The sequence below is a fragment of the Nicotiana tomentosiformis genome, chromosome 8 (genome assembly GCF_000390325.3).
Source record: "Nicotiana tomentosiformis chromosome 8, ASM39032v3, whole genome shotgun sequence".
Lineage (NCBI taxonomy): Eukaryota > Viridiplantae > Streptophyta > Magnoliopsida > Solanales > Solanaceae > Nicotiana > Nicotiana tomentosiformis.
The window spans coordinates 94,576,788-94,601,255 of NC_090819.1; the positions used below are offsets into that span (position 1 = coordinate 94,576,788).

Genomic DNA, 24,468 nt, shown 5'->3' on the forward strand with positions numbered 1-24,468 from the left:
GGTGGGATCTCTTTGAGCTGGATCGGATTGCAGAGGTCGAGGCCAATTGGTATCCTTGATTCGCCCGATGGCTGATACGATGGCAGTCGCGTCGACATTAAAGTTGTACTCTGATAGTCTCGGCGCTTCTTTAGGCCCGGTGGGCCTGTCAAAACCATTTTGGTCATTAGCCCCCGGTTGTTTCGACCTTGGTCATTTCTTCTTTTGTTTCTTATGGGGTTCCGCCCGGACCCAATGTTCCTCCGCTCTCTATTATAGGGCCGATATCGATCCATGTTTGATCCTGGTTCACAATCGATGTCTCTCCTGGCTCTATCGAGAGTCCTGGAAGGATATATAGACTCTGAAGGTGCCCCGAGTTGATCATCTTCGACTCTGATTTTTGATTGATACCGATTGTGTACATCGTCCCAAGTAACGACGGGGTATTCCATCAGGTTTTGCTTTAATTGATGTGAAGCCACCGAGCTTCGAGTATTGAGTCCCTGAGTGAAAGCCTGAACAGCCCAATCATCAGCGACCGATGGCAGATCCATTCGTTACATTTGAAAATGGGACACGAATTCCCTGAGCATCTCGTTGTCTTTTTGTTTGACCTTGAAAAGGTTCGATTTCCTGTTTTCGACCTTGATGGCCCCAGCATGTGCTTTTACAAAAGCATCTGCAAGCATAGAAAATGAGTCAATAGAATTAGGAGGTAGGTTGTGATACCATATCATGGCTCCCTTCGACAAGGTCTCCCCAAATTTCTTCAGCAAAATAGATTCGATTTCGTCGTCTTCCAAGTCGTTTCCTTTGATGACACGTGTATAAGAGGTTACATGCTCGTTTTGATCGGTCGTTCCGTTGTACTTAGGTATTTCGAGCATACAAAATTTCTTGGGGATTAGTTTTGGGGCCGCGCTTGGAGGAAAAGGTCTTTGCACGAACTTCTTGGAGTCCAGTCCCTTCAGTATCGGAGGCTCTCCTGGGATTTGATCTACCCTAGAATTATAGGTTTCAACCTTTTATCGTTGCTTTGAACTTTTTTTTCCCTGACTATATCCGTTTTGTCAGTTTCTCGAGCATTTTTATAATTTCGGGGTTAGTCCCCGACTCTTGTTCATTCAATCTTATCACCGCTGGTTCTGTTCTACGAGTGACTTCTTGGGGCGGATCGGGTTCAACCCTACTCGGTGCTTGGGTTTGGCTCTGCAACTTAGTTATAGCCACCTATTGATCTTGCAGCATTTCGAAGATCATGCGTAGGCTGATCCCATCTTTTTTAATGTTATGTGTGTTTCAAGCTGCTAATCGGGCTCCACTACGGATGCTATTTTCAAGGTCGGCAAACAAGTTTGCTGCGATGGCCACATGTGAATTTACATTTATCGAATCCGCAGTCCGAATTCCAACGATATCAGTGGGTGGCCCTGTGTTACCGGGAGTCATGTTGTTATTCTTACCTTGATGACCGGACTCGTTGTCGATATGTAGAGGTGCTAATTAAGAGTTTGTCATTTTTAGCCTGAAATCAAAGACACTTCAAAGAGCAAGTGTAAAGCAGTATGTGTTATGGAGATTTGTATCAAATAATCATTATTATCCTTAGCCACACGGTGGGCGCCAATTTAGTGGGTCTAGTTATTGTGTCTTATATGCAACTACTCATCGTGTATGTACATGTATATTCGAATATATTTTGTTATTGTCTGGTTGATGTAGAGTTCGATCGACTAACTTAAGAGTGCACAATGCATAGACATTTGATTAAAGCAAAGTTGAATTCAATAATATAAAGTCTCTAAGGAATTTCAACTTCTATCACTAATACTTGCAAAGTCTCCATACCTTTGGTGCAACGAATTCATTAAATTTGGGGTGTTGTAAATACTTTTAAAATTTACACAAGCTACGTAATTTAGATTTTTTAATTTACTATACTTTGTTTACTAATTGTTGTATTATTTTAATATTTATTTCTCTTATTCTTTTCAATTTAAAAAGCAGGTAAATTATCAATTATTTTAAAAATAGTGGATCAAGAAGAAGAATAAAAGACTTATTTAAAATAATTTGGGAGATTCTGAATCACCTGACGAACTGAGTGGTAATTTTTAAAAGTTTGCTAATGGTATGGGTAAATTTGGCTAAATAGTATAACGGTAAGGGTAAATTTGGCCGTATAGTATAACAAAGGTTAAATGTAGACAATATCCGAAAGTAGAGGGACATATTTGGCCATTTTCCAAAAATATAATGCTTTTTTCGTTTCAGCTTTAGAGCCCATTTGGCCAAGCTATCAAAACTGTTTATTTTGAAAAGTTATTTTTTGAAAAAGTAATTTTGCAATATAATAGTTTGTGTTTGGCCAATTCGTTTGAGTAGTGCTTTTTGCAAGCTCATTATGTTTGGTCAATCTTTAAAAAAAATACTTTTACCAATCAAATTACGAAAAAGGACAGTAAGAATTCAATTTGTGATTAGTATTATTTAGAAAAGAAAAATAAATTTAAACATTTATTATAAAATAATTCAATTAAAATATAAAACGTAAAGTAAAAATATAAATTAAAATTTCAGTTAATATAAAAAATCGTTATTCCAAAGCAATAACATTGAGTGTTTGGTATTACTTATTGTTTACATGATAATTTAAATATATTAAAATACATCATTCAATATAAATTTAAAATCTACTTGTAGGAATAGGAGTAAGAGAATAAGAATATGACTAAAATAAAAAGTGAAGAAATGTATAGTAGAAATAAAAAGAAAAGGAAAAGAAAAATATTAAATATTAAATTTAAAAATTATAAATTTATTGTTAGGTTATTTATCTTGAATAAATTAATTTTCTGCTTGGAAGAAGCTGGAATTTATAACTTCTCCCCAAAAGCAAAAAAAAATACCAGTACTTTTTCATTTTGACCCAACACCTTAAATTTTTCAAAGAGTACTTTTTGACCAAAAAAAATATTTTTGACCTCCGAGGAACTTAGAAAAAGGTTCCTAGTGTGCAGAGGCGGATGCAAGGCTTGGTATCGGGTTCAATTAAATCCAGTACTTTTGGCGCGCATCATAAATTTATGTGTAAAAATTTAATAATATTGCAATATATAGCAATATGAACCCGTAATATTAAAAATATAATGAGTTCAATACTAATAACTTTTCAGGTTGAACCATAAAACTTAAATTCAAGATCCGCCTCTGCTAGTGTGAATATTTATACCAAACCGATCAGTCCCTAAATTCCTAAAACTCCAATCTTATATTACCATAGAACAAGAGGAACTATTTTGAACAATATCGCAAAAACAGTCCAGATTCTAATAATAATAAAAAAAGAAAAGAAAAAGAGGAAATTAATTACTGAAAGAAAAGAGCAAACAAGAGGTTGTATCAGCAGCTACGTAAAAGAAAAGAAAGTATAAATCATAGTAGGTCCATTTAAAGACAGCTAGAGGGACCAACCAACTAGCCATGGTCCAATCAAAAATCAAATCCAAGCCGACTGAATCTCAGCCGTACACGTCATATCAATGAATATTCTTATAATCAAACTCTATAAATTTACGTATCCAATGACGAAACATTTTGTGTAACAGCTCCTCCATTTATTTCTTTTTTCTTGTATCACGGGAGCCGATAATGATTCGTTACGTCGCCGGTACTCTGTTCCTAATTGGACTCGCACTTAACGTCGCCGTTTCAGAGAGCCGTAATGTTTTGAAACTTCCGTCAGAAGTTTCTAGATTCTTCGGTGCCGATGAGAGTAACGCCGGCGATCATGATGACGACTCCGTCGGTACTAGATGGGCTATTCTGCTAGCCGGATCAAACGGTTATTGGAATTACCGCCACCAGGTCTGATTATCCACTCTATTTATCCTACATAATTTTTTTACTTATTTTTTCCTATAAATAATTCTATTTTTTTTGCTTTTGTTTCATTTCCTTTAAGGAGATTATATATTGAATGGTTTAGGTACTATATATAAGTGTATCAACATGAATATTTCAGGGCAAGTCATAGTTATAACACTAAATTAAGTGTGAGTTTGGAGCTCAATTGCTTCAAACTTTGGTAAACAGAGTTAGTGGACGCATACTTTTGGTAAACTATAAAAGATGTTACAACGTATGGAGATACACACAACACATATATATTTTATTTTTGTTTGACGTAAATTGTAAAACTGAAAAGTTTATAACGTAAGTACATGTTAAAATTTAGAAATGAGACTTATAGCATGTTTGACAAGCTTTTAAAAGGTCAAAAGTGTTTTTTTTTTTTTCTTTTTAAAAACACTTTTTTCCTAATTTAAGATGTTTGGCCAAGTTTTTTTGAGGAAAAAAAAGTATTTTTGGAAGAAGCAGAAGTAGTTTCTGAGAAGCAGGAAAAATTAGCTTCTTTTCAAAAAGCAGAAATAGAAGCAGTTTTGATTTTTCTTCTTACCAAAAATACCCTTAACAAAATATATTATATACCAAAATAACCGTTAAACCTAATACATAGAATATTAATGTATAAATATTTCTTATTATTTTTAGGATAACTTTTTAATATATAATGACTTTAGGGGTGAATGCTTTTGAATGATTTTTAATATATTTAACTTATATTAAAAGAATTAAGTACTTTTAAATTTTATTTTCATATTTTACTTAAATAAAATAAAAAGATTTAATTATTTTTTATAATAATAAATTTGTAAGATTATTTATTTACTTATAATATTAACTATTAAATAAATCTATTCATGTCCTTATTCGTAATTTGATACTTAAAAGCATTTTCTGAAAAGCTTAGTCAAACATAAATTATTGTTCAAGAGTGTTTTTCAGAGTGATTAGTCAAACACAAAGTGTTTTTTTCCAAAAAAAATAAAAATAAATAAATAAATAAATAATTCTCAGAATAAACGGATTTCTTTGGGTCGGCCAAACAGGCTGGTATTATTTAATGTAACTTTATTGTACTTTATAAAAGCTGAAGGTGAGTCTTAGTTCTCAACTGAAAATTTGGACATTTGACAACTGACAACCACACAAGAGCGAAGTTTCTTAATTCTCGTTGTTGCGTGACCTTTTCCTTTTTTGGCGTAATTATGACTTAGGAAGGCAAGATAAGACATGTTAGTGTGGATGTCAGGTGTGGGCCCAACCTCGGCAATAGATATTTCTCCCATACTCACTCTGTTTATGTGGTATTGTTTGACTCCAATGAATTTTAAGAAAGTAAAATTGAAATTTGTGATTTAAAATAAATTATAAATATTTTGTGGTTATGAATTGTCTCATTAAGGACAAATAAAAAATTTAAAGCTAAATAGTTTATAATTATAGAAAAGAAGTAATTTTTAGTAACTAGCTAAAAAGAAAGTGTGCAATTTTCCTTAAATTTCTTTCCATTTAATATAATCCATTAATTAGAACCAGTTTCGAGAAAGCTGGTGTGGGTAGGCGTGTTAGTCGGTCGGTACGTTACGCTATTTAGATATTTCGGTTAGATATTTTCGATATTCGGTTTCTTAAAATGATATACCAATATCGTACCTAATTAAATTCGGTATGATTCGGTTTTTTTCCTTTCGGTTTATTCGGTTCGCTAATTTCGGTTTATTCGGTTTGAATACTAACCGGTGCATAGAGTCAGACTGTAATATTCTTAATCAAAGTATTCAAAAGTACAAAACTAAAAACGTTTGTTAGACAAAAGTTTTGTCCAAAACCAGCAAATATCAACCAGAGAGAGAAAACTGTGCATAAAGGAATAAATTTGATCATTAGAAATGGCTTGTTACTTGCTTAGAGTTAATTGATGTAGTTAGAGAATAAAGAAAAGTAAAATTTTAGATTTTTTATATTTATGTTATAATTAATAATATGTGTATTGTGTAATATAATATATATTTCGGTATTTTATTTTAAAATACCAAATACCATACCTAATACCAATTATTTTTAAAACTTAAACTAAATACCATATAAAATACCAAATTTTTTGATTTTTGTACGGTAATTCAATATTTACCAAATTATGCACGGACACTGCCACCGTGTTATGCTTGGGTGTAAGGGGTCATTTTCTTGGTTTCTGATGAAGAAGGTGTTTTAGTTGTATTGTAGCTTATGTATGCAGCTTCTATGAAATTGAAAGGTCTTCTTTCTTAATACAAACAAGTTATATAAATAATACTATTTGGGTAATAATTGTTGCAAAATAGCATCTTCCTCCAATAAAACAATCAATTCACTGTGTCTCAATTGCAACTCCTTTTTTGTTGTTTTATATAAATGAAATTTGAGATCCTCTATAACTGGAAAAAAAAAAAAAGAACTTTCTCTTGATTATATAAGATTGTACTGTATCTTCATCTACATGGTTTTCTATATACTACCGATACGGTAAAGAATTATATACACTATCAGTTATTTTTTAACTTGTGACAGTAGGTTAGTTACAATTTTTACCAATTACCAATTAATAAGTAATCTGCCTAAATATTTATTACATAAAACTTAAATTCTTAAACCTTGACTCAGGCTGATATATGCCACGCATATCAACTGTTGAAGAAGGGTGGTCTGAAAGATGAGAACATTGTTGTGTTCATGTACGATGACATTGCAAACAACGAAGAGAACCCAAGACGAGGAGTTATCATTAATAGCCCTCATGGTGAGGATGTTTACAAAGGAGTCCCTAAGGTATGTGTATATACTTCCTCATATCTACTTAGTAATATCAGTTTCTGAGATGCTGTTTCTTGAGGCAGGATTACACTGGGGATGATGTTACTGTTGACAACTTTTTTGCTGTTATCCTTGGGAACAAAACTGCCCTTAGTGGAGGCAGCGGAAAGGTGGTGAATAGTGGTCCAAATGATCATATCTTCATCTTCTATAGTGATCATGGAGGTCCTGGAGTGCTTGGTCAGTAGCTTATTTTCACTTCTAAATACTGATTGTTTCATGCAAATATTTGATTCCTCTCCTATCTGGAGTGTTACACAAATGATATCTACTGGTTCTTGTTCTTTTACACAAACAGGAGGTAAATTGGTTATATATCTAGCTTTTACCTGTTGAATCTGCAACAGTTATTTGAAATTCTGTTTCCACAGTAAATGTTTGGAAAATTGCTATTGATTGGAAACATAGGGCAGTCGACTTTACTAATTGAGTCAGTAGGGCGATTACTAGTTTTCTTGACTTCACTAGCGTATTCCTTTGTCGAGTGACATTCCTATGATTAATCATCCTTTCCCAATTAATATTAACATTTTTTTATTTTTGAATATGATATAGGCTGCTATATAAACAATCTGTCTCATTTTTGTTGCTTTATTATGTCTCTTATGAGCAATCTTCCCTTTTAGAAATCACTGTCGTATATGGAGGTTTATCATTTGTATGGATCATGGGTAAGTTGGTATTCTTGTAGATGGATGTAATTGAAACTGGACATATTTTGTTGGACCAAAGTGTTTAAGGCATGATGTGCCTCAATTGTTTCGCATTTGCTTGGTCTTTTTAAATTGCAGGAACAATATATTATAGTTCCTTCACTTCTTATACTAATTACACTGTCATGGATCCAGGGATGCCTACCGATCCATACCTCTATGCAAACGATCTTATTGACGTGTTGAAGAAGAAGCATGCTTCCGGTACATATAAAAGCTTGGTAAGCTGTTATATTTCCTTCCAACTCCTACTGCTCTAGATTCATATATTTGTGGTTTCCTTTTTCATTCTCTAAGTTAATTTTTCTTTGTCTATTTGCAGGTATTTTACCTTGAAGCTTGCGAGTCTGGTAGTATATTTGAGGGTCTTCTTCCTGAAGGTTTAAATATCTATGCCACAACAGCATCAAATGCTGAAGAGAGTAGCTGGGGAACCTATTGCCCAGGAGAGTATCCCAGTCCTCCTATTGAATACATGACCTGCCTTGGTGACTTGTACAGTATTTCCTGGATGGAGGACAGGTATATGTACCTTATCCGACCTTCATCTTCTGCATTTTCTTGTCTGTCATTACATGAATACCATGTGAAGCAGCTATAAGAAATTTGAGTTTAAGATGTGATTTTTGGCTATGATATTTGTCAAATGTGTCCGCTTTTTTTAGTCCTACTTGCTTTGCATGAGTTTGTCAGTCCTATAAATATCAATGCCATACATAAAGACATCCTCAACTTCTGTATCTGCAGACAGCTATGCTTGAAAAAACTTGAGTTTGTCAAGTCCTATAAATATCATTGCCATAGAAATTGAAGACATTCTTGAACTCTATAATGGAGATTATAGAACTCCCAAGTTACTGCTCAAGACTTTATGATGATTTCTTTCCATTTGTTATTCCTTCACGTTCAACTTTTCTTATTATGGAATTATGAATATGCTAATTAGCGACCCCACCTAGTTGAGATTAAGGCATAGTTGTTATAACTATAAATCTACTTATGAAATTATCTTTATTAGTTTAAGCAGCATAATTTTTTATTGACTGTGTATCTTTGTGCCTGAGCAGTGAATTACACAACCTGCGGACTGAAAGTCTGAAGCAGCAATATCACCTGGTAAGATCTTATAGACGTGGAGAATTGTGGTAATCTAATAGAGTGCATGTTTCAGCAGAAAAATTCAAATTTATAGTAAAATGAAGAACTTAGAAAGTGAAGCCAATACTTCTCTGTTGTGAAAGTGAAAGAAAGGAACAAGGGGGGAGGTGGATGTTTTTATACTCTGATGATTTGGTTCTTGCTGTGAATAATAACGAATGTTGCACTTTTTTTTAATGATGCCATTAAAGAATTGTGTGCTGTAATCATCTTTAATGCTGGTTTTTGCAGGTCAAAGAGAGAACTGCTACTGGGAATCCTGTTTATGGTTCACATGTCATGCAATATGGTGATCTACATCTCAGCAAGGATGCTCTATACTTATATATGGGTACAAATCCTGCAAATGATAATTATACTTTTATGGATGACAATTCATTGCGAGTATCAAAGGCTGTCAACCAGCGTGATGCAGATCTTCTGCATTTCTGGCACAAGGTATGTTCCAAGTTTATATGTGTTTTTATGGTAGACGTTAGTATCCCAAGGATGAAAGAAGTAATTTACCTACACCTGTAAAACGGCAGGAAATAAATGCGCATCAGCTGGTGGTAATATCATCTATAAAAGCAGGCACCTTTAGGTGCCAATGAGTACTTTATTTGATCACCATTTTTGAGGTGGCATAACTACTATAGAGGCCCCCTACATAATGTTCAGGTCAAAGAAATACTGAAATTTTGTATCTGATGTTCCTCGCCATGTGATCCTTTTTTACTTTCTGTTTCTTTTTTGATTAGTAACTCACCATCGAATAGTTCAGAGTTGAGCATTTCAGATATCAACTGGATCAATTGAATGTATACTGAGGTGGTCGTAAGTTGAATTAAAATATCTTTAATCAAGCAAAGCTATAGGGATCTTGAAATTAAAGTTTTTTTTATGGTTCAAAAGAGCCAATGTGGCGTATTATTATGCTCTTTTATGTTTTGAGGTTAGTTTTTTTTTTTTTTTTTTTTAAAGCACACTTTTTCTGAGGTTAAGCTGCCAAAATGATGCTTCTACTGCCAAAATTATGCCGAATCATAAGTAATATTGTCATTGAAATGCAGTGCAGAGAAAGAGCTTAATCTGAAAAGCATGATTCTACTTCCTTATTTATGCACTGCTGAATGAAAATTGGTGCTTAGTTTACCAGTTTCTTGAGTCATACTGTCGTAGAGTAGTCCTTCTGCCCCTGAACAAAGAAAACTCTTCATATCTGACTTCCCTGTTTGTCCAAACTGGCAGTTCCGCACGGCTCCTGAAGGCTCTGTTAGGAAAATTGAGGCTCAAAAACAGTTAAATGAAGCAATATCACATAGAGTGCACTTGGACAACAGCGTAGCCCTTGTCGGTAAACTTCTGTTTGGAATTGAAAAAGGTCCAGAGGTGCTGAGTGGCGTCCGCCCTGCTGGTCAGCCTCTTGTTGATGACTGGGACTGCCTTAAATCCTTTGTAAGTACACACCCCATTATCATCAATATCTGTAGAATTTGCTGGTGGGAAGGAAACTTTATTCTTTTGTAGCATGTTTGAATATGTGGGGTATGTGGAACAAATCATTTGTATTGGATGTATCGTTAGTTTGGATGGTTTTATGGCTTATATTTTTCGGCAATATGACTTCTTAATCCTTGTGTTGTACAGGTAAGAACGTTTGAGACACATTGTGGATCGTTATCCCAGTATGGAATGAAACATATGCGCTCTATTGCTAACATATGCAACGCTGGAATTAAGAAGGAGCAGATGGTGGAGGCATCAGCACAAGCTTGCCCCAGCGTTCCATCCAATACTTGGAGTTCCCTCCACAGGGGTTTTAGTGCATGATTGGCATCTAATGCTCAATATGTCGAGATTATCAGTACGCAGATTGATATAGTGATTGTAAGATGGTTCTTAAGCATAATTGCTTCCTTGTAAATACAGGTTAGAAGCGCATCATTATTGAGTTGAAATGTACTCGAAGCAGATATCTTATTGTAACTATTGTTATAGTTCGTCATCATTGTATAGAACTCCTACTATGCAAAAGCTTTGCCTGAACAAACTATGTTTGGAAGGGAATATAAGCTTGACTTTCTTTTGAATTAGAAAAAAGGTCATTTCATGACAGAGCAAGCTTCTGAATGACAGACCAAATACTGATGGTATTATCCATATGCATCCTATTTGTTCAAAGTTACTAATAGTCCTCTCAAATTTAGCAAATTTATGTCATGAAAGACTTACCATCACTCAACTTACAATTGAGAAAACAAGTCACAAGAGACTTCTTTACTTATTCGTGTCTTCTTTCATGTATTTTTTTTCTCCAATTTGTCAAATAGTCCTTTTGTGCTGATCGCATTATAGTATGTTTTACATAGACCCGCGGATATGCCCTATAGAACATACAGTTTTTCACTTGCCTAGTAATTCAAGCTTTGGAGTGGTGAGAACATAAATCATATTGAAGGTTGCAAGAAGAGCCTCTTTTTCTATTACTGCATGAAAGTCCCTCCAATAGTCCTTTCCAAATTAACAAAATCAACGTTCGTCTCTCTCAAAGATGCCATTGTTGCAGGAGTAAGTCTTAAGATGGTTAAAACAGAGAGAAGCATAATACAGTATGCTGCAAATATTTTCTTAATATAAGAAATGTGGCTTCACGCCGAGTCACAGAATCTTAATTTGCCCCAATCGATTCTGTTTATATGCATTTATGATATTCCAGCCCGAAAAAAGTAACTGTGTCAGTGGCGGAGCCACATGCACCCAACTGACACCCCTTCTTCGAAAAATTACATTGTTTAGCTCGGTAATATTTTTTAAAATATGTATATATACTATATAATGACACCCTTTGACTTCTTGGTGAGTTTGTTTCTTTATATTTTGACTCCCCTTGATAAATATCCTGGCTCCGCCACTGACTGTGTTATGTACAAACAAAATCAGGATCTTAGGTTCTACCAAAAAAGTAAAAGCATCTAACCTATAAAAGAAACCCTGCAGTATTTGGGTGATCAAAATGTTTCAAGAATGATAGAGGGGCATATATTTTTACATCAGAATACTTCTTTTCCTTTTTGGTAATCTGTCTTCTTCCTCTTTTTTGCTTTCATAACTTGTTTTTTATAAGCTACTTAACCATGTCTATTCAAAATAGAAGACAACTGATATTGAACAAGACTTGGTGAACAAATAAAAAGGTCAAAATGCTTCATTATTGATAAAGTAAAGCTTTAGTACATGTGAAAGGGCAAATTTCTGCTTCTCAGCGGCGTTATTCTGTGTGTAGCTATCTACTAAAAGTGAAATTTTGCAGCCATGACACAAACTGGCTAAACATACATTATATCCTTTTGCCAAGAGTACCCTCTACTAACTTGAACATGCTTGTGCAGATGTAGAAGCCATTTGTTCACTCGTAATTCCAGCATTGCAGATGTTGGCTATACCACGTATGTGTTTCTTTCCATACGAGCTTAATATTCCACAATGTGCCTCAAATATGTTGACCTATTCACAGGAATAGAGTAGTCATATATTCTCATTAAAAGAACAAAAAATACGAAGATTGAACTGAAGTACCACAAAGAATCTTGCTTTTATCGCCAAGTTAAATACTTACGTAGGACTTAAGACAATCCCAGCTGTCAACAAGTGGTTGTCCAGCAGGTCGAACACTGTGTAGTACCTCATTACCTTTTTCAACACCAAAAAGAAGCTCCCCAAGATGTTTTACACTGTTGTCCACTTGAGTTCTCTGTGATATAGCTTCTTTAAGTCTCGCGTGAGCTTCAAACTTCTCATGAGACCCTTCAGGAGCATTTTGGTGCTGCAAACATTCGGAAAAAACGAATAGAAATCATGTGGTGTAGGAAAAAGAAGTATATTAATTGTGCTGCAAAAAGAGGTAGAAACATACTTTGGTGAACAAATAGAAAAGTTCAGCACTGTATTGATCCACACTCTTTGATGATGTCGAGAATGACATAGCATTCACAGAGGCATGACTGTGGTTTGTGGAAGCTTCACCCATATATGTGGAAAGTCGATCAAAGCTCACCACTATATCACCGTATTCTGTGACATGGGAGCCATAGCCGCCATATGCTATGTTAGCTGCAGTTCTGTTTGCAACCTGAGCAACACAATGAAATCATAACAATTGATCTTCTATTTTTTGAACAAATTGCTTAAAGCATATGCAATATTTGTCCACAACAGAACAAACTCTTACTCGGCTATGCTGCCCTTGCACACTGTCAGCATCTCGATCTGTTACATCGCTGTTCACAAGTGCAAACAGTTATTAGTTTGACATAATACAGTGTCATCTTCTAAGTGTGACATTCATCTTTTAAACTTCATTCTAGAATTATAGAAGATTATACAAGAATCTGTACTTGGCGTACTCATTCCTACCAATGTGACAAGCTTATAATTTTGATATTGACAGATCATGACATACTCACCTTAATTTTTTTAGCATTTAATGAGGCAAAATATATTGGCTTTTTTAACAAACTAGATCACATGGGAAGAAGCCTAAAATCAATAAAATGCATCAACTCGCTTTTTGCTCTTTAACTAACAGGAAAGAGGTCACAAAAATTGTTTATACCTATCTTCCATCCAGGCAACACTGTACAAATCTCCCAAGCACACACCCTGAAACTCGGGAGGGGGACACTCAACCAAGCAGGGATCATCAGGAGTACCCTCACCACAATACGTCGCCCAACTATCTTCATTAGGTTCTGATGCAGTCATGACATATATGTCTAGACCTTCAGGGAGAAGACCATCAAACATGCTTCCGGACTCACAAGCTTCTAAATAAAACACCTAAAGATGGAAACTATAGACTTAAATTTTCACTGATCAAAACTTGTGCCAAGGAAAAGAAAGCCTGAAAAACCTAAAACAAGCAAGTTACCAGTCTGTCATATGTCCCTGAAGCATGCTTCTTTTTCAACACATCAATCAGATCATTAGCGTAAACATCTTCTCCGCTTGGCATTGCTGTGTTTAAAAGCATGAAATAATTATGCATATTCTAATCAGTTCCAAAGTATGACAAAAAAATTGACAATCAAGAACCCCTTCTCCTAAGAGTGACATAATCATAACTCAAAGACTAGGCAAAAGTTATGCAGAATACAGAGAGGCTACTTACAAACTACACCAGGGCCGCCATGATCAGTATAATAGATGAAGATATGGTCATTTGGACCACTGTTCACTACTTTCCCACTGCCCCCAACTACAGCGCTTTTGTTGCCAAGGATAACATTGTAAAAATTGTTGGCATTAACATCTTCAAGCACATAATCCTGCCTCCATCAAGAAAAAATAACCCCTCATAAGCAAACACTATATAATCTTGAAACAAAATTTTCAAGGAATTGAACTCAGAAAGAACAAAAAACAAACCTTGGGGACACCTTTGTAAACATCATGGCCATGTGGGTTATTGATAATGACTCCAGGTCTGGGGTTCTCTCTATTGTTAGCAATATCATCGTACATGAATACGATGATGTTTTCATCTTTTAGACCTCCATCCTTTAGTAATTGGTAAGCATGACATACATCAGCCTGAAATATGTAAGGAATAACACTCAGATTCTCTTTGCCACCTGCCCACCCAGCTATGTTGCTCGGGGTGGATTAAAAATGTACTATCAACATTATAGCTATGACTATAGGCATTGTTTGCTTTCCCTTTTTATTTTGATGATTCTCGGACCCATATGAATTGTTTTTGAAGAATTCGCCAGCATTTAAGAGTAAGAGCAACATAGCTACCCGTGAGCCGGTGACTATAGTGTTTGCTTTCCCTTTTTATTTTGATTTACGTATTCTTGTTTTGTTTTCTGAGAAATTCTTTACGTCATTTCCTTCTGTGTTTCATCTTTTAATAATAAGTTGAATTATAAAATCTTCATTAAAATTTAGCTGCCTAAAGTTTATTAAGAAAAAAGGGATAGGAATGATGAAGTCGGGAAGTATTTCAAATTGAAATTAAAAAAGAGTATTTAAAAATTGATGTCAACCACATCTTTTATATTTTCAAAAATATGAGTCTGAGTAAAGAATTTTTATACGATTAGGTATTGTAAACTGTCATAGAAGGTAATATGCCTTATCTTTAGTATTATAAATTTCATACTTTATGGACGGTAAACTGTAGATATCTTTTGGATAAGTGTACATTTTTTATACTGTCACATATATAAGTTAAATTTTTACTGAAATATTATTTAGGGCTAAAGGAGAAACCTTGTTTTTTTCTTTTCTGCGAGAAGTTTTTTGTCCGTTGTTTCTGTTTATTTTTTGATCTTTTTAAGTTAAGGCTAATTGCAAAAGAATCTCTATTGAAATTTAGGTTATAAAAGTTTATCCCTATATTTTTTAGCCTATTACTCAAATGATCATCTAACTATAAAAAGTTATGGACTAAAGTCATTTTTCTTTTATTTGTAATAGGAAAGTCACTCAACTATTCTTACTGCACACATATAATCACTCAACCCGAATTATCACACTTTTCGGTGAAAAATGTGATGTGGTAGTCCACATAATTATTTTATATTTTTGGACTAAATAAAACATAAAAAATTTACCCATACACCCAAGCCGACCCACTAAAAATATAAATCCACCACTAAATAAAATCAAAAGCTAAAATGTATCCATGTTGTAAATGCGCCTCTCTTCTTCTCATAAAAAGCCTTTTTCTTCCTTTTTTTTTTTCATGGTTTTACTCGAGTTTTATAAAATAATAATGGGTACGAGGTTAAGGACGAAGGACTAGAGTGACCTGTGTTCTTCTTTTCTCAATGAGCTATATTCTTCTTTTCACGATTTTTCTTTTACTTTTAATAAAATAATAATAAGTACGAGATTAAGGATTAGAGTGAAACCATGAAAAAAAAAATTGCTTTTGTAAGAAGAAGAGAGATGCATTTGCAAAAGGGATGCATTTTAGCATTTGATTTTATTTAACGGGTGAATTTTTTTATTTTTAGCGGGTAAGGTTGGGTGTATGAGTGAATTTTCTATATTTTATTTGGGTGTTAATTATTTTATTTGGTCCAAAAATATAAAAAATTCATATGAACTGCCATGTCACATTTTTCCACCTAAAAGTTTGATAATTTTGGTTGAGTGACCATTTGTGTATAATAGAATAGTTGAGTGACTTTCTTGTTACTAGTGAAAGAAAAGTGACTTTAGTCCATAATTTTGAACAGTTGAGTGATCATCTGAGTAATGGACTTCTGTATTTTCTAAAACTGCAAATATTTCTAGTTTGCCTTATTTGTGATAACGTACATTCATAATGTGGGTATTTTTCAACTTGATATACAGACATATAAGAATTTTAAAATTATCTTAAATTAGGATTAATTATAAAGTAGTTTTAGAGTAATAAAATGTACAACGAATTTCAGTAACGCATTGGAGAATCAATAATCAAAGGGCAGAATAAGATCATATGGCCAAACGCTAGCTAAGTAGTTAAACAATAAGATCCTTTTTGCATGTATGTGCAAAGTGCTTTTACCACTTATTGAGCAATTAATATATTTTTTTATATATAAAATATAATGAGGAGAAAGAGAAATAGAAGAGTCTGGTAAAAATTGAACATTGAATTTGTAGGGGTGTACATGTACCGGGTTGGTTAGGTTCTTATTAAAACCAAACCAAACCATTTATATCGGTTTGGATTGGTTTGATTTTGTCGGATTTTTCGGGTTTTTTTTATTACATGAATAATATATTAGTCTTACTATGTTAAATTTTATAAAAGTAAATATAATTTTAATAAAAATTAAAAAAATTAAGCATATGATCTATTAAAATATTCTTATAGGAGAATTTTCTTAGGAACACATGATAGTTATTTTTTTTAGTTGTCTGACAATAAATTTCCGTTGATGTACACTTTCAAAGTTAACCGAATTTAATAATTAAACATAAAAATCAATATGATACTTAAATAATGATAAGTTCTATTTAATTTTTAATTATCGAAATACCACTTCAAATTCGAAAAAAAATATAAGAATATAATAAATCTTGACATATAAATTAAATATGAAAAAATAAAGAGATTGACGTATTTTAATACCACTTGATAAGAAAGTGATCATACAACACATTATTTAAAGTTAATAAAAATAGAGCATTTCATATTCTATTAAATATTACATCCCATAAGAGAATATCAAATTATTCTAGATATTTTTTTAAAGAAAATTATATATAAAGTCTTAAAAGTATATATAAAAATTATATATTTATATGCCGGTTTGGTTTGAGTTTTTTTACTCAATATCAAACCAAATCAAACCAAATCTCGTCGGATTTTTCGGTTTAGTTTCGGCTTGGTGCGGTTTTTCGGTTCAGGACTATTATAAAGTTTACAAAGAATTATATTATAAAAAAATATTAGGCAATCTAAAAAAAAGTTAGGATGAACCTGATGCCTATAATTTTCCCAGCCATTAGAGCCAGCAACTAGGACAGCCCATTTGGTTCCTTCCGATTCTTCAGTTAAGAATTGCGAGATACTACGACCTTCAGTGCTAACCCAAATTGAGAGCAAAACAAGAAATACGACACTAACATTGTACTTAAATATCATAGTATTATGTTTTGAGGTTAACAAAAAAGCACTCAAAATTATGGATTATTGTGTTGTATGAATAGGTGCATGTATGAGAAATTTATAAGAGTTCAAACTCCTTGTACCAACACTAGGGACGTATCACTTAAGAGACTAATGAGGACAACGTAACGTAGATTTCAAAGTTCTAAAGGGAAAAACAATCATAGGAACTCACGAAATATGTCAAAAAATTGACAATTGCAATACACTTATTCTCATTGCTTTAAGCGAAATTTCTTGTCTTTTAATAAGTTTGTCATGTCATCACATTGTTATTATACTTTTATTTTTGGTTTACAACCTAGATGTAGTTCGTTCTTGTTTTATTAGAATAAATAAAAACAGATGTAGTCACCTTCTAGCTAGTTTCTCAAAGACTTTGTACATGAGGTTTTCTTGGATGAACAATTCACCACATGGCTTGTACGTGAAATTCGTGGCTCTTTTAGTGTATCATGAATAAGAGACTTCTCCTTTTAATGAAAAAAAATCTTTACCATGCGAATCGCTGAATTGTCATTAATGAATCAAAAGGTCTCATCTAGTCAATTACTTACATTTAATGAAATGTATTTCTTTTTTGAATGGTAAGTATATGTGTACTTAGTTTTCTTTGCCTTTTTACAGGAATACACCACCAAGAATTGGTATAAGATGCAAAAGAAAGTTATATTTGTTAAAAAAATTGTGTTCGTGCACTGGAATTTTGGATTCAAGTACTTGTGCAAAGTTTGTTTGAATGGAAAATTTCATCTGCTGTCCTTTTCAAGAACTGGTGTTTAATTTTTGTTTTAATTTTAAAAGTTTTGCAAATATAGACCCAGCGGCATATATAACTCCTCCAATTTAGCTCAAATAAATATAGCGACGAGACATATCTAATAGATAGTTACTTGAAGGACATGTTGTTGTATAACAGTGAGAAATTTACTTTGCGACTTTTATCTTGATAAGGCATGCATTATATGATTGGTTCCTGTACAGTTACTGCATATCCTGATAATCAATAAGTTTGGATTAAGTAGACGTATTGAAGGCTGAGAAAGTTCATAATTGTGGTTGGTATACTCATTTCTGCTTATACTTTTTTTGCGGCTTCAGCGTAGTCTAAAGTTGTGGTGGGATCGAAGGCATTTTCGTATGAAAAAATGGCACTCGCAATGCCCAGTTGGGAATAATTAAGATGAAGTTATGGCAGTTGCAATTCCGAGAGTTCGTTGGCCGTTGTTATAGTTGAATAACATATACAAGTTTTGTCAATCCATTTGTTTTACCCTTGAAATTGGATAACAATTAAATTTATAACGTGGATTTAAGGACACGTGATTTCACTTAATACCAATTGATAAATATGAAGATTAAAGATAGAATTATACAATAAAATAAATCAAACCCGTATTTGAGTAGAACTCAACCCTTGAGTTAGAGTATCCTCGAACTGATTGATGTAAGGACAATAAGAACACAATAAGCTGAAGAACAAGAGTGTGAATGAGGAAGAAAATTATATTATTTTTTATCAGTTGTCCCCCTACAAAATAGTTAGAACCCCTCTTTATATAGTACAGGAATTCTATATATGGTACAATTCTAATAACAAAAGGAAATCTCATGATTAACTAAACAACCGTTCTTGATTTGATCCGTTCCAAGATTTCCGCCATGATCTTCGACCAGTCACGGATATCTCGCCTTTCCGTTATTACGCTATCTTCGGTATTGCTCGATGCCTGTCTCGTTTGGTCTCGATTGCGGTCGGCCTCGATCTTGGCAAGTGCCTTGAATCTCGATCTCGGTACCTTGTCTTCGTGCCTCGATTCAATCCACTTCGGAGTCATCCTTCGATGCAAATTTCCGGTCTCGATCAAACAATAAAATCGGGTGGGTCCGGTTTTGACCGTATACACCATTATCCATCGAAACTTGTGAAAAGTTAAAAAAATAGATAGAATAAAGGTAATAAAAAAGTCTTGTCGGTCTAGCAAAACTTATGAAGAATTGAATAATACAGACAAATTTTGTTGTTCGATAGAACTTGAGAGTACACGTTATGCCCGCCCGTCATAACTTGTGAACAAGGCAAGTTTTGCCCATTCATCGGAACTTTGTGGACTATTTGTCTCAAAACTATGCTCCGCTTGACATTACTTGTGAACAAGATAAGTTTTGTCAATTTGGCAAGACTTGTACCAAAGTTATCGTCGAGGCTATTTCTGCATAAATTCTTTAAATTACTCCAACTGTTTCTGGTTATGTTTCTACCTTTTCTCTTTCTCTTTGTGATCTTTGTGATAACTACATGACGGTTTGTCAAATGTGAAAAGGGCAAAATATTCATATTCTCAATGATAATTCAAAACATGTTGGATGTTTGGCTTATTTCTTCATTCATGATTTTGATTTAAATAAAAAGGACAAGAATTACATATACGAACTCTTAAGAAGTTTCTATTTGAGTTACTACACGGAGAATGGACAACATGTGCTTCTCGGCAGTCATTTTATTCTCATCGTTGCTATCTATTTAAAGTGAAATTTTGCAGCCATGCATGTCACAAACTGGCCAAACATATGGAGTACTTATTAATCTCTTTGCAAAGAGTACCCTCTACTAGTTAGCTTGAACATGCTTGTGCAGTTGCAGCAACCATCTCCTCACTCTCAATTCCAGCATTGCAGATGTTGGCGATACCACGTACATGTTTCTTTCCATACGCAGTTAGTTTTCCACAATGTGCCTCGAATGTCTTGACCTATACATGAGAAAATACTAGTCACATTCTCAACAAACGAATCAACAGAGAAATTCTAGTAAAGTACCACAAAATTATTATAATTAGGCTAACTACTTACATAGGATTTAAGGCAATCCCAATTGTCAACAAGTGGTTGTCCAGCAGGTCGAACACTCTGCAGCACCTCATTACCTTTTTCAACTCCAAACAGAAGCTCTCCAAGACGCTTTACGCTGTTATCCACTTGATTTCTCTGTGATATAACCTCATTAAGCTTCCGATTAGCTTCAAATTCCTCATTAGATCCTTTAGGAGCACCTTGGTACTGCCAACATTAAGAAAGAATGAATCATAATTTCTCTTTTCTATCTTATAATACGTGCGACACACATACCAAGTAACTAGTTAAAATGAATCAGAATCAATCGTCGTGTGGGCAAGGAAGAAAATTCCACATCAGAAACAACATACTTTGGATGTCAAGTAGAAAAGCTCAGTGTCACGTTGGTCCACATTTTCTGAGGATGTCAAGAATGACGCGGCATCCATGGGACTGGGAGCAGATGCCATGGGACATGGAGCTTGACTATGGCTTGTGGAAACAGAACCCATATACTGGAAAAGAGCATCAACACTTAACTCCATATCACCATATTGCATGACATGGGAACCATGTGTTAGGTTGGCTGCAGTTCTGTTTGCAATCTAAGCATGTCCATAATGAAAAACATTAGTCTTCCTCTAGAACAGGCAATACAAAAAACTATAAACCAATATTGCGTCTATGATTTGAACCTGTGACAATATTATGATCTTCGTGTTTTTGAACAAGTTGCTTACAAATTAAAATAGTTGAAAGTATTACTGGCTCTTACCCTGTCATACTGGTTATCCAAAGTTGTAGTTTGTCGATCTTGGACATCACTGTTCAGAGTTGCAAACAGCAATCAGTTTGACTTAATTAATAAAGATAATTTTGAATGCCTTCTAAGTGGAATTATCATCTTTTAAACTTCCATTACTACATAAAAGGCTATGCACGAGGGTACTCGATTTCAATGTCTACGATTGTTCAATGGAAAACTGCTTTTAAACATTTGATACAACCCAATCTAAGCTTGTAATGCCGAAATTGAAAACACCCTCCGGAGAAATTACATTATAAACGACGGATTTGAATTTCAGATGATACAGTAGCGATGGACTCTCAAGCTTGTCATGTTCATCCTAGAATTAACAAAGAAAAATACAAGAATCTTTACTTGGCATACTCCTTCCTAACTATGCCACAAGCTTATAATTTAGCTACTGACAAATTATGACATACATACGTGTATTGATTTATTGCTTTTTTCCCGGCATTTAAGAAATTACAAAGAGAAATTAATGAACTTTTTTTAACAAGCTACAGTAGATCATATGGGAAGTTTAAAATCAACAAACTATTTTTGCTCGTTGATTACATGAGGAGAGACTCGGAGCGGATGTATTTTAAATTTTGAAGCCGTTAAGTTTAAATCCTGAATCAGACTCCCGAAGGGACAAGAATAAAGTTGTGCATACCTGTCTTCCATCCAAGCAACACTGTACAAATCTCCCAAGCAAACACCGTCAAACTCTGGAGGAGGACACTCAACTAAACAAGCACCACTACCCAAACCACAATACGTTCCCCAACTGTTTTCATCTGGTTTTGATGCAGTCGTGACATAGATATTTAGACCTTCAGGAAGAAGACCATCAAACATACTTCCAGACTCGCAAGCTTCTAAGTAAAACACCTGAAGATTGAAAAACATCATCCAAACATAAAATTAGACTTCAAAATGTTTGTGCCAAGGAAACGATTGGCCTTAAATAGTAAAGACTGAAATAAGAAAGTTACCATTTTACTATATGTCCCAGAAGCATGCTTCTTTTCCAACACGTTAATCAGATCGTTCGCGTAGACAAGTCCAGTTGGCATTGCTGATAATAGTAAAAGCATGAAACAAATATATACATAACTTTGATTAGTTTCCAGTACGATAAACACCAGGTGATAGTGAACTGATAATCCAAAATTAGGAAATTCCCACAAGAAAACTTCAATTTAGTATGTGAATATAATCCATTATGACAATAAACAAAGAGAAATAATGTGAAGAAGCTACTTACAAACAATGCCAGGGCCACCATGATCAGTATAATAGATGAAAATATTGTCATTTGGACCACTGTCCAAAATTTTCCCACTACCCCCAGTGATACCACTTTTGTTGGCAAGTATAACATTGAAAAAATTGTCAGCATTAACATCTTCACCTACATAATCCTGCCTCAACAACAAAAAACACCTCTCATAAGCAATTAAACGTTATAATCTTTGGGAAAAAATTTAAGGAATTTTAGCTCGAAAGAGAAAAAAAAACTAACCTTAGGAACACCTTGATAAACATCTTGACCATGTGGGTTATTGATGAGGACTCCAGGTCTAGGGTTCTCTGTATTGTTAGCAATGTCATCGTACATAAATACAATGATGTTCTCATCCTTGAGACCCCCTTTCTTCAGTAGTTGGTAAGCATGGCACACATCAGCCTGAAAAATAAGAAATAACACTAATATTTCTCTGCCAAATATAGCCTGTTTTACTATCTTTTAAGGTAAATTTTATACAAGAAAAAGGTTTAGGAATGTCTGATTATTTGAAATTATTACGGAATGATTAACTAGATGAATAAAATGCTTTCCTTTTTTTTACTAGTTCTATATGGAGAATAAAAGATCAAAGATGGGATCTTTTTTTATTTTTTATTTTAATAAAACGTTTTTTTTATTCATATGGGGAACGGGAGGGGGAGGGGAAGGCGAATGGGAAAGAGAATTACAAAGCGAGGAATCATACTCTCACCAACGTACAAGGTAAAAGTTGACTTAATCAACCAAACTATTAAAATTTTCCAAAAATGAATTTAGACTACCTTTTGTTTTTTTTATTTTGGTTGGGAGAATGATAGAAATAGGACGGTGTCACTATTGATTTTTTTGACTCCTATAACAAAAGTTTAAAAAAGAAGCTTCACCAGAATTTTAAAGCTCACATATTCTTTTTGAATTGTCAGAATTTTAAAGCACGTAACAGTTATGGTGATTGTCAGAATTTTGTCACAAATCCTAATGGATCACCAGAATTTTTCAATATTATGACTGAAAATGCTGGTGATCGTCATAATTTTTTGCGCTTCAAAATTCTGGTGATTATCAGAATTTCTAATATTTCAAAATTCTGGCGGGTGTGTATTAAAATTTTGAAGCGGGCCTATTTTTCTAAAACTTTTCTTAATTTTTTGTTTTTTTTCGTGATAAGTTTCTTATCATTTCTTTACGTGGTTTTATACATGGTTAGTTTGCCGTTTGCTATACAAACATAAATGAGTAAGATAGGAACTCTATTTGTAATTAGGGCCTCAATCAAGTCTAAAAATAAGCATGTTTTAGTTCAAACTTGTGAATGAATGTTTACCAATTTGTAAAGTAACTGATAATGTCATTTAACCACATAATGATTAGAAAAAATAGATAATTTGGATGAAATATAGTTGGGATCAATGATAACCTGGTGCCTGTAGTTCCACCATCCATTGGAGCCAGCAACTAGGACAACCCATTTGGTCCCTGTCGATTTTTCTGTTAAGAATTGAGAAATACTTCGACCTTCAACACTGGCCCAAATTGAGAGAAGAACGAGAAATACGACATATCTAATCATTGTATAGTATTTTAAGGTTAACAAAGAAAGCAATCAAATAGGATGGGATTATTGAGTTGTATGAATTGGTGTATGAGAAATTAAATTTATAGGCGTTCAAACTTCTCTAAGCCAACACTAGAGACATATACTAATGTGGACAACGTAGATTTCAAAGGTTTAAAGAGCAAAACAACTATAGGAATTCACGAAAGATGTCTAGACATTGACAAATATTGCAATAGATTTATTCTCCTTCTTTTACAAGAAACTTATCTAGTCCACTTATGGCAAGCTATATAAGTTTTCATGTCATTACGTCGATATATACTTATGTTTTCTTTTCTTTTATTTTTTGTGTTTAGTGTAGTGATACACATAAATGACCAGTATCAAGTTTAACACAATGATAAGACCATTACTAGTCACCCGCAAAAGGGCAATTAAAATTATAGATAATAATTTATTTTTAGGCGTATCTATGAAACTAACAAATGTATAACAGTATACATACGAGATTTTAGTTGCTAACTAATTGTTGCCATGTTATATTACTTCAGTGCAAGGTTCCAATTAATGTAGCAAAAAAGTTTTCCTCTTCTACTTTCTCGTCCTTTATTATATACTCATGAGCTCACTCCACCTAGATTTTTTTTTTTTTTTTTAAAAGGTGCCGTAAATATTTCAAAAAAACAAGGATACCATATCTTAAAATGCACATCCCTTTAATTAAAAGCA

At 33.8% G+C, this 24,468-nt stretch overlaps 2 protein-coding genes across 5 annotated transcripts; one reads left to right on the top strand and one right to left on the bottom strand.

The window, feature by feature from the left end:
• The first annotated feature begins 3,572 nt into the window (after positions 1 to 3,572).
• Positions 3,573 to 10,709, top strand: LOC104109159 (vacuolar-processing enzyme-like). The gene is made up of 9 exons (XM_009618375.4): positions 3,573 to 3,849; positions 6,532 to 6,696; positions 6,765 to 6,921; positions 7,590 to 7,675; positions 7,777 to 7,976; positions 8,522 to 8,570; positions 8,844 to 9,050; positions 9,843 to 10,049; positions 10,242 to 10,709. Exons 1-9 carry the CDS (start codon positions 3,634 to 3,636, stop codon positions 10,422 to 10,424), a joined length of 1,470 nt encoding a protein of 489 aa, XP_009616670.1. The 5' UTR covers positions 3,573 to 3,633; the 3' UTR covers positions 10,425 to 10,709.
• A 1,064-nt stretch (positions 10,710 to 11,773) lies between these two features.
• Positions 11,774 to 23,814, bottom strand: LOC104109158 (vacuolar-processing enzyme-like). 4 transcript variants are annotated; one of them, XM_070182520.1, is made up of 9 exons: positions 23,599 to 23,814; positions 14,019 to 14,183; positions 13,762 to 13,918; positions 13,522 to 13,607; positions 13,207 to 13,430; positions 12,823 to 12,871; positions 12,508 to 12,723; positions 12,211 to 12,417; positions 11,774 to 12,098 (listed from the first exon to the last, which is right to left on the bottom strand). In XM_070182520.1, exons 1-9 carry the CDS (start codon positions 23,749 to 23,751, stop codon positions 11,961 to 11,963), a joined length of 1,395 nt encoding a protein of 464 aa, XP_070038621.1. In that variant the 5' UTR covers positions 23,752 to 23,814; the 3' UTR covers positions 11,774 to 11,960. The 4 variants fall into 4 exon arrangements, with proteins under 4 accessions (XP_070038621.1, XP_070038619.1, XP_033515312.1 ...); XM_070182518.1 differs by lacking the exon at positions 23,599 to 23,814 and adding an exon at positions 17,077 to 17,297; XM_070182519.1 differs by lacking the exons at positions 11,774 to 12,098; positions 12,211 to 12,417; positions 12,508 to 12,723; ... (3 more) ...; positions 13,762 to 13,918; positions 14,019 to 14,183 and adding exons at positions 19,615 to 20,018; positions 20,119 to 20,325; positions 20,472 to 20,705; ... (3 more) ...; positions 22,158 to 22,314; positions 22,416 to 22,580 and having other exon boundaries at positions 23,599 to 23,811.
• Between the last annotated feature and the right edge of the window lie 654 nt (positions 23,815 to 24,468).

Excerpts from the sequence above, each read along its gene's own strand:
- LOC104109158 (XM_070182518.1), bottom strand. The coding sequence starts at position 17,241 with ATGATATTTAAGTACAATGTTAGTGTCGTATTTCTTGTTTTGCTCTCA. Across the intron at positions 14,184-17,076 it reads GGGAAAATTATAGGCATCAG|GCTGATGTATGTCATGCTTA; the intron begins GTTCATCCTAAC and ends TACATATTTCAG. Across the intron at positions 13,608-13,761 it reads TGGCGGCCCTGGTGTAGTTT|CAATGCCAAGCGGAGAAGAT; the intron begins GTAAGTAGCCTC and ends TTTTAAACACAG.
- LOC104109159 (XM_009618375.4), top strand. The coding sequence starts at position 3,634 with ATGATTCGTTACGTCGCCGGTACTCTGTTCCTAATTGGACTCGCACTT. Across the intron at positions 6,922-7,589 it reads TGGAGGTCCTGGAGTGCTTG|GGATGCCTACCGATCCATAC; the intron begins GTCAGTAGCTTA and ends TCATGGATCCAG. Across the intron at positions 7,977-8,521 it reads ATTTCCTGGATGGAGGACAG|TGAATTACACAACCTGCGGA; the intron begins GTATATGTACCT and ends GTGCCTGAGCAG.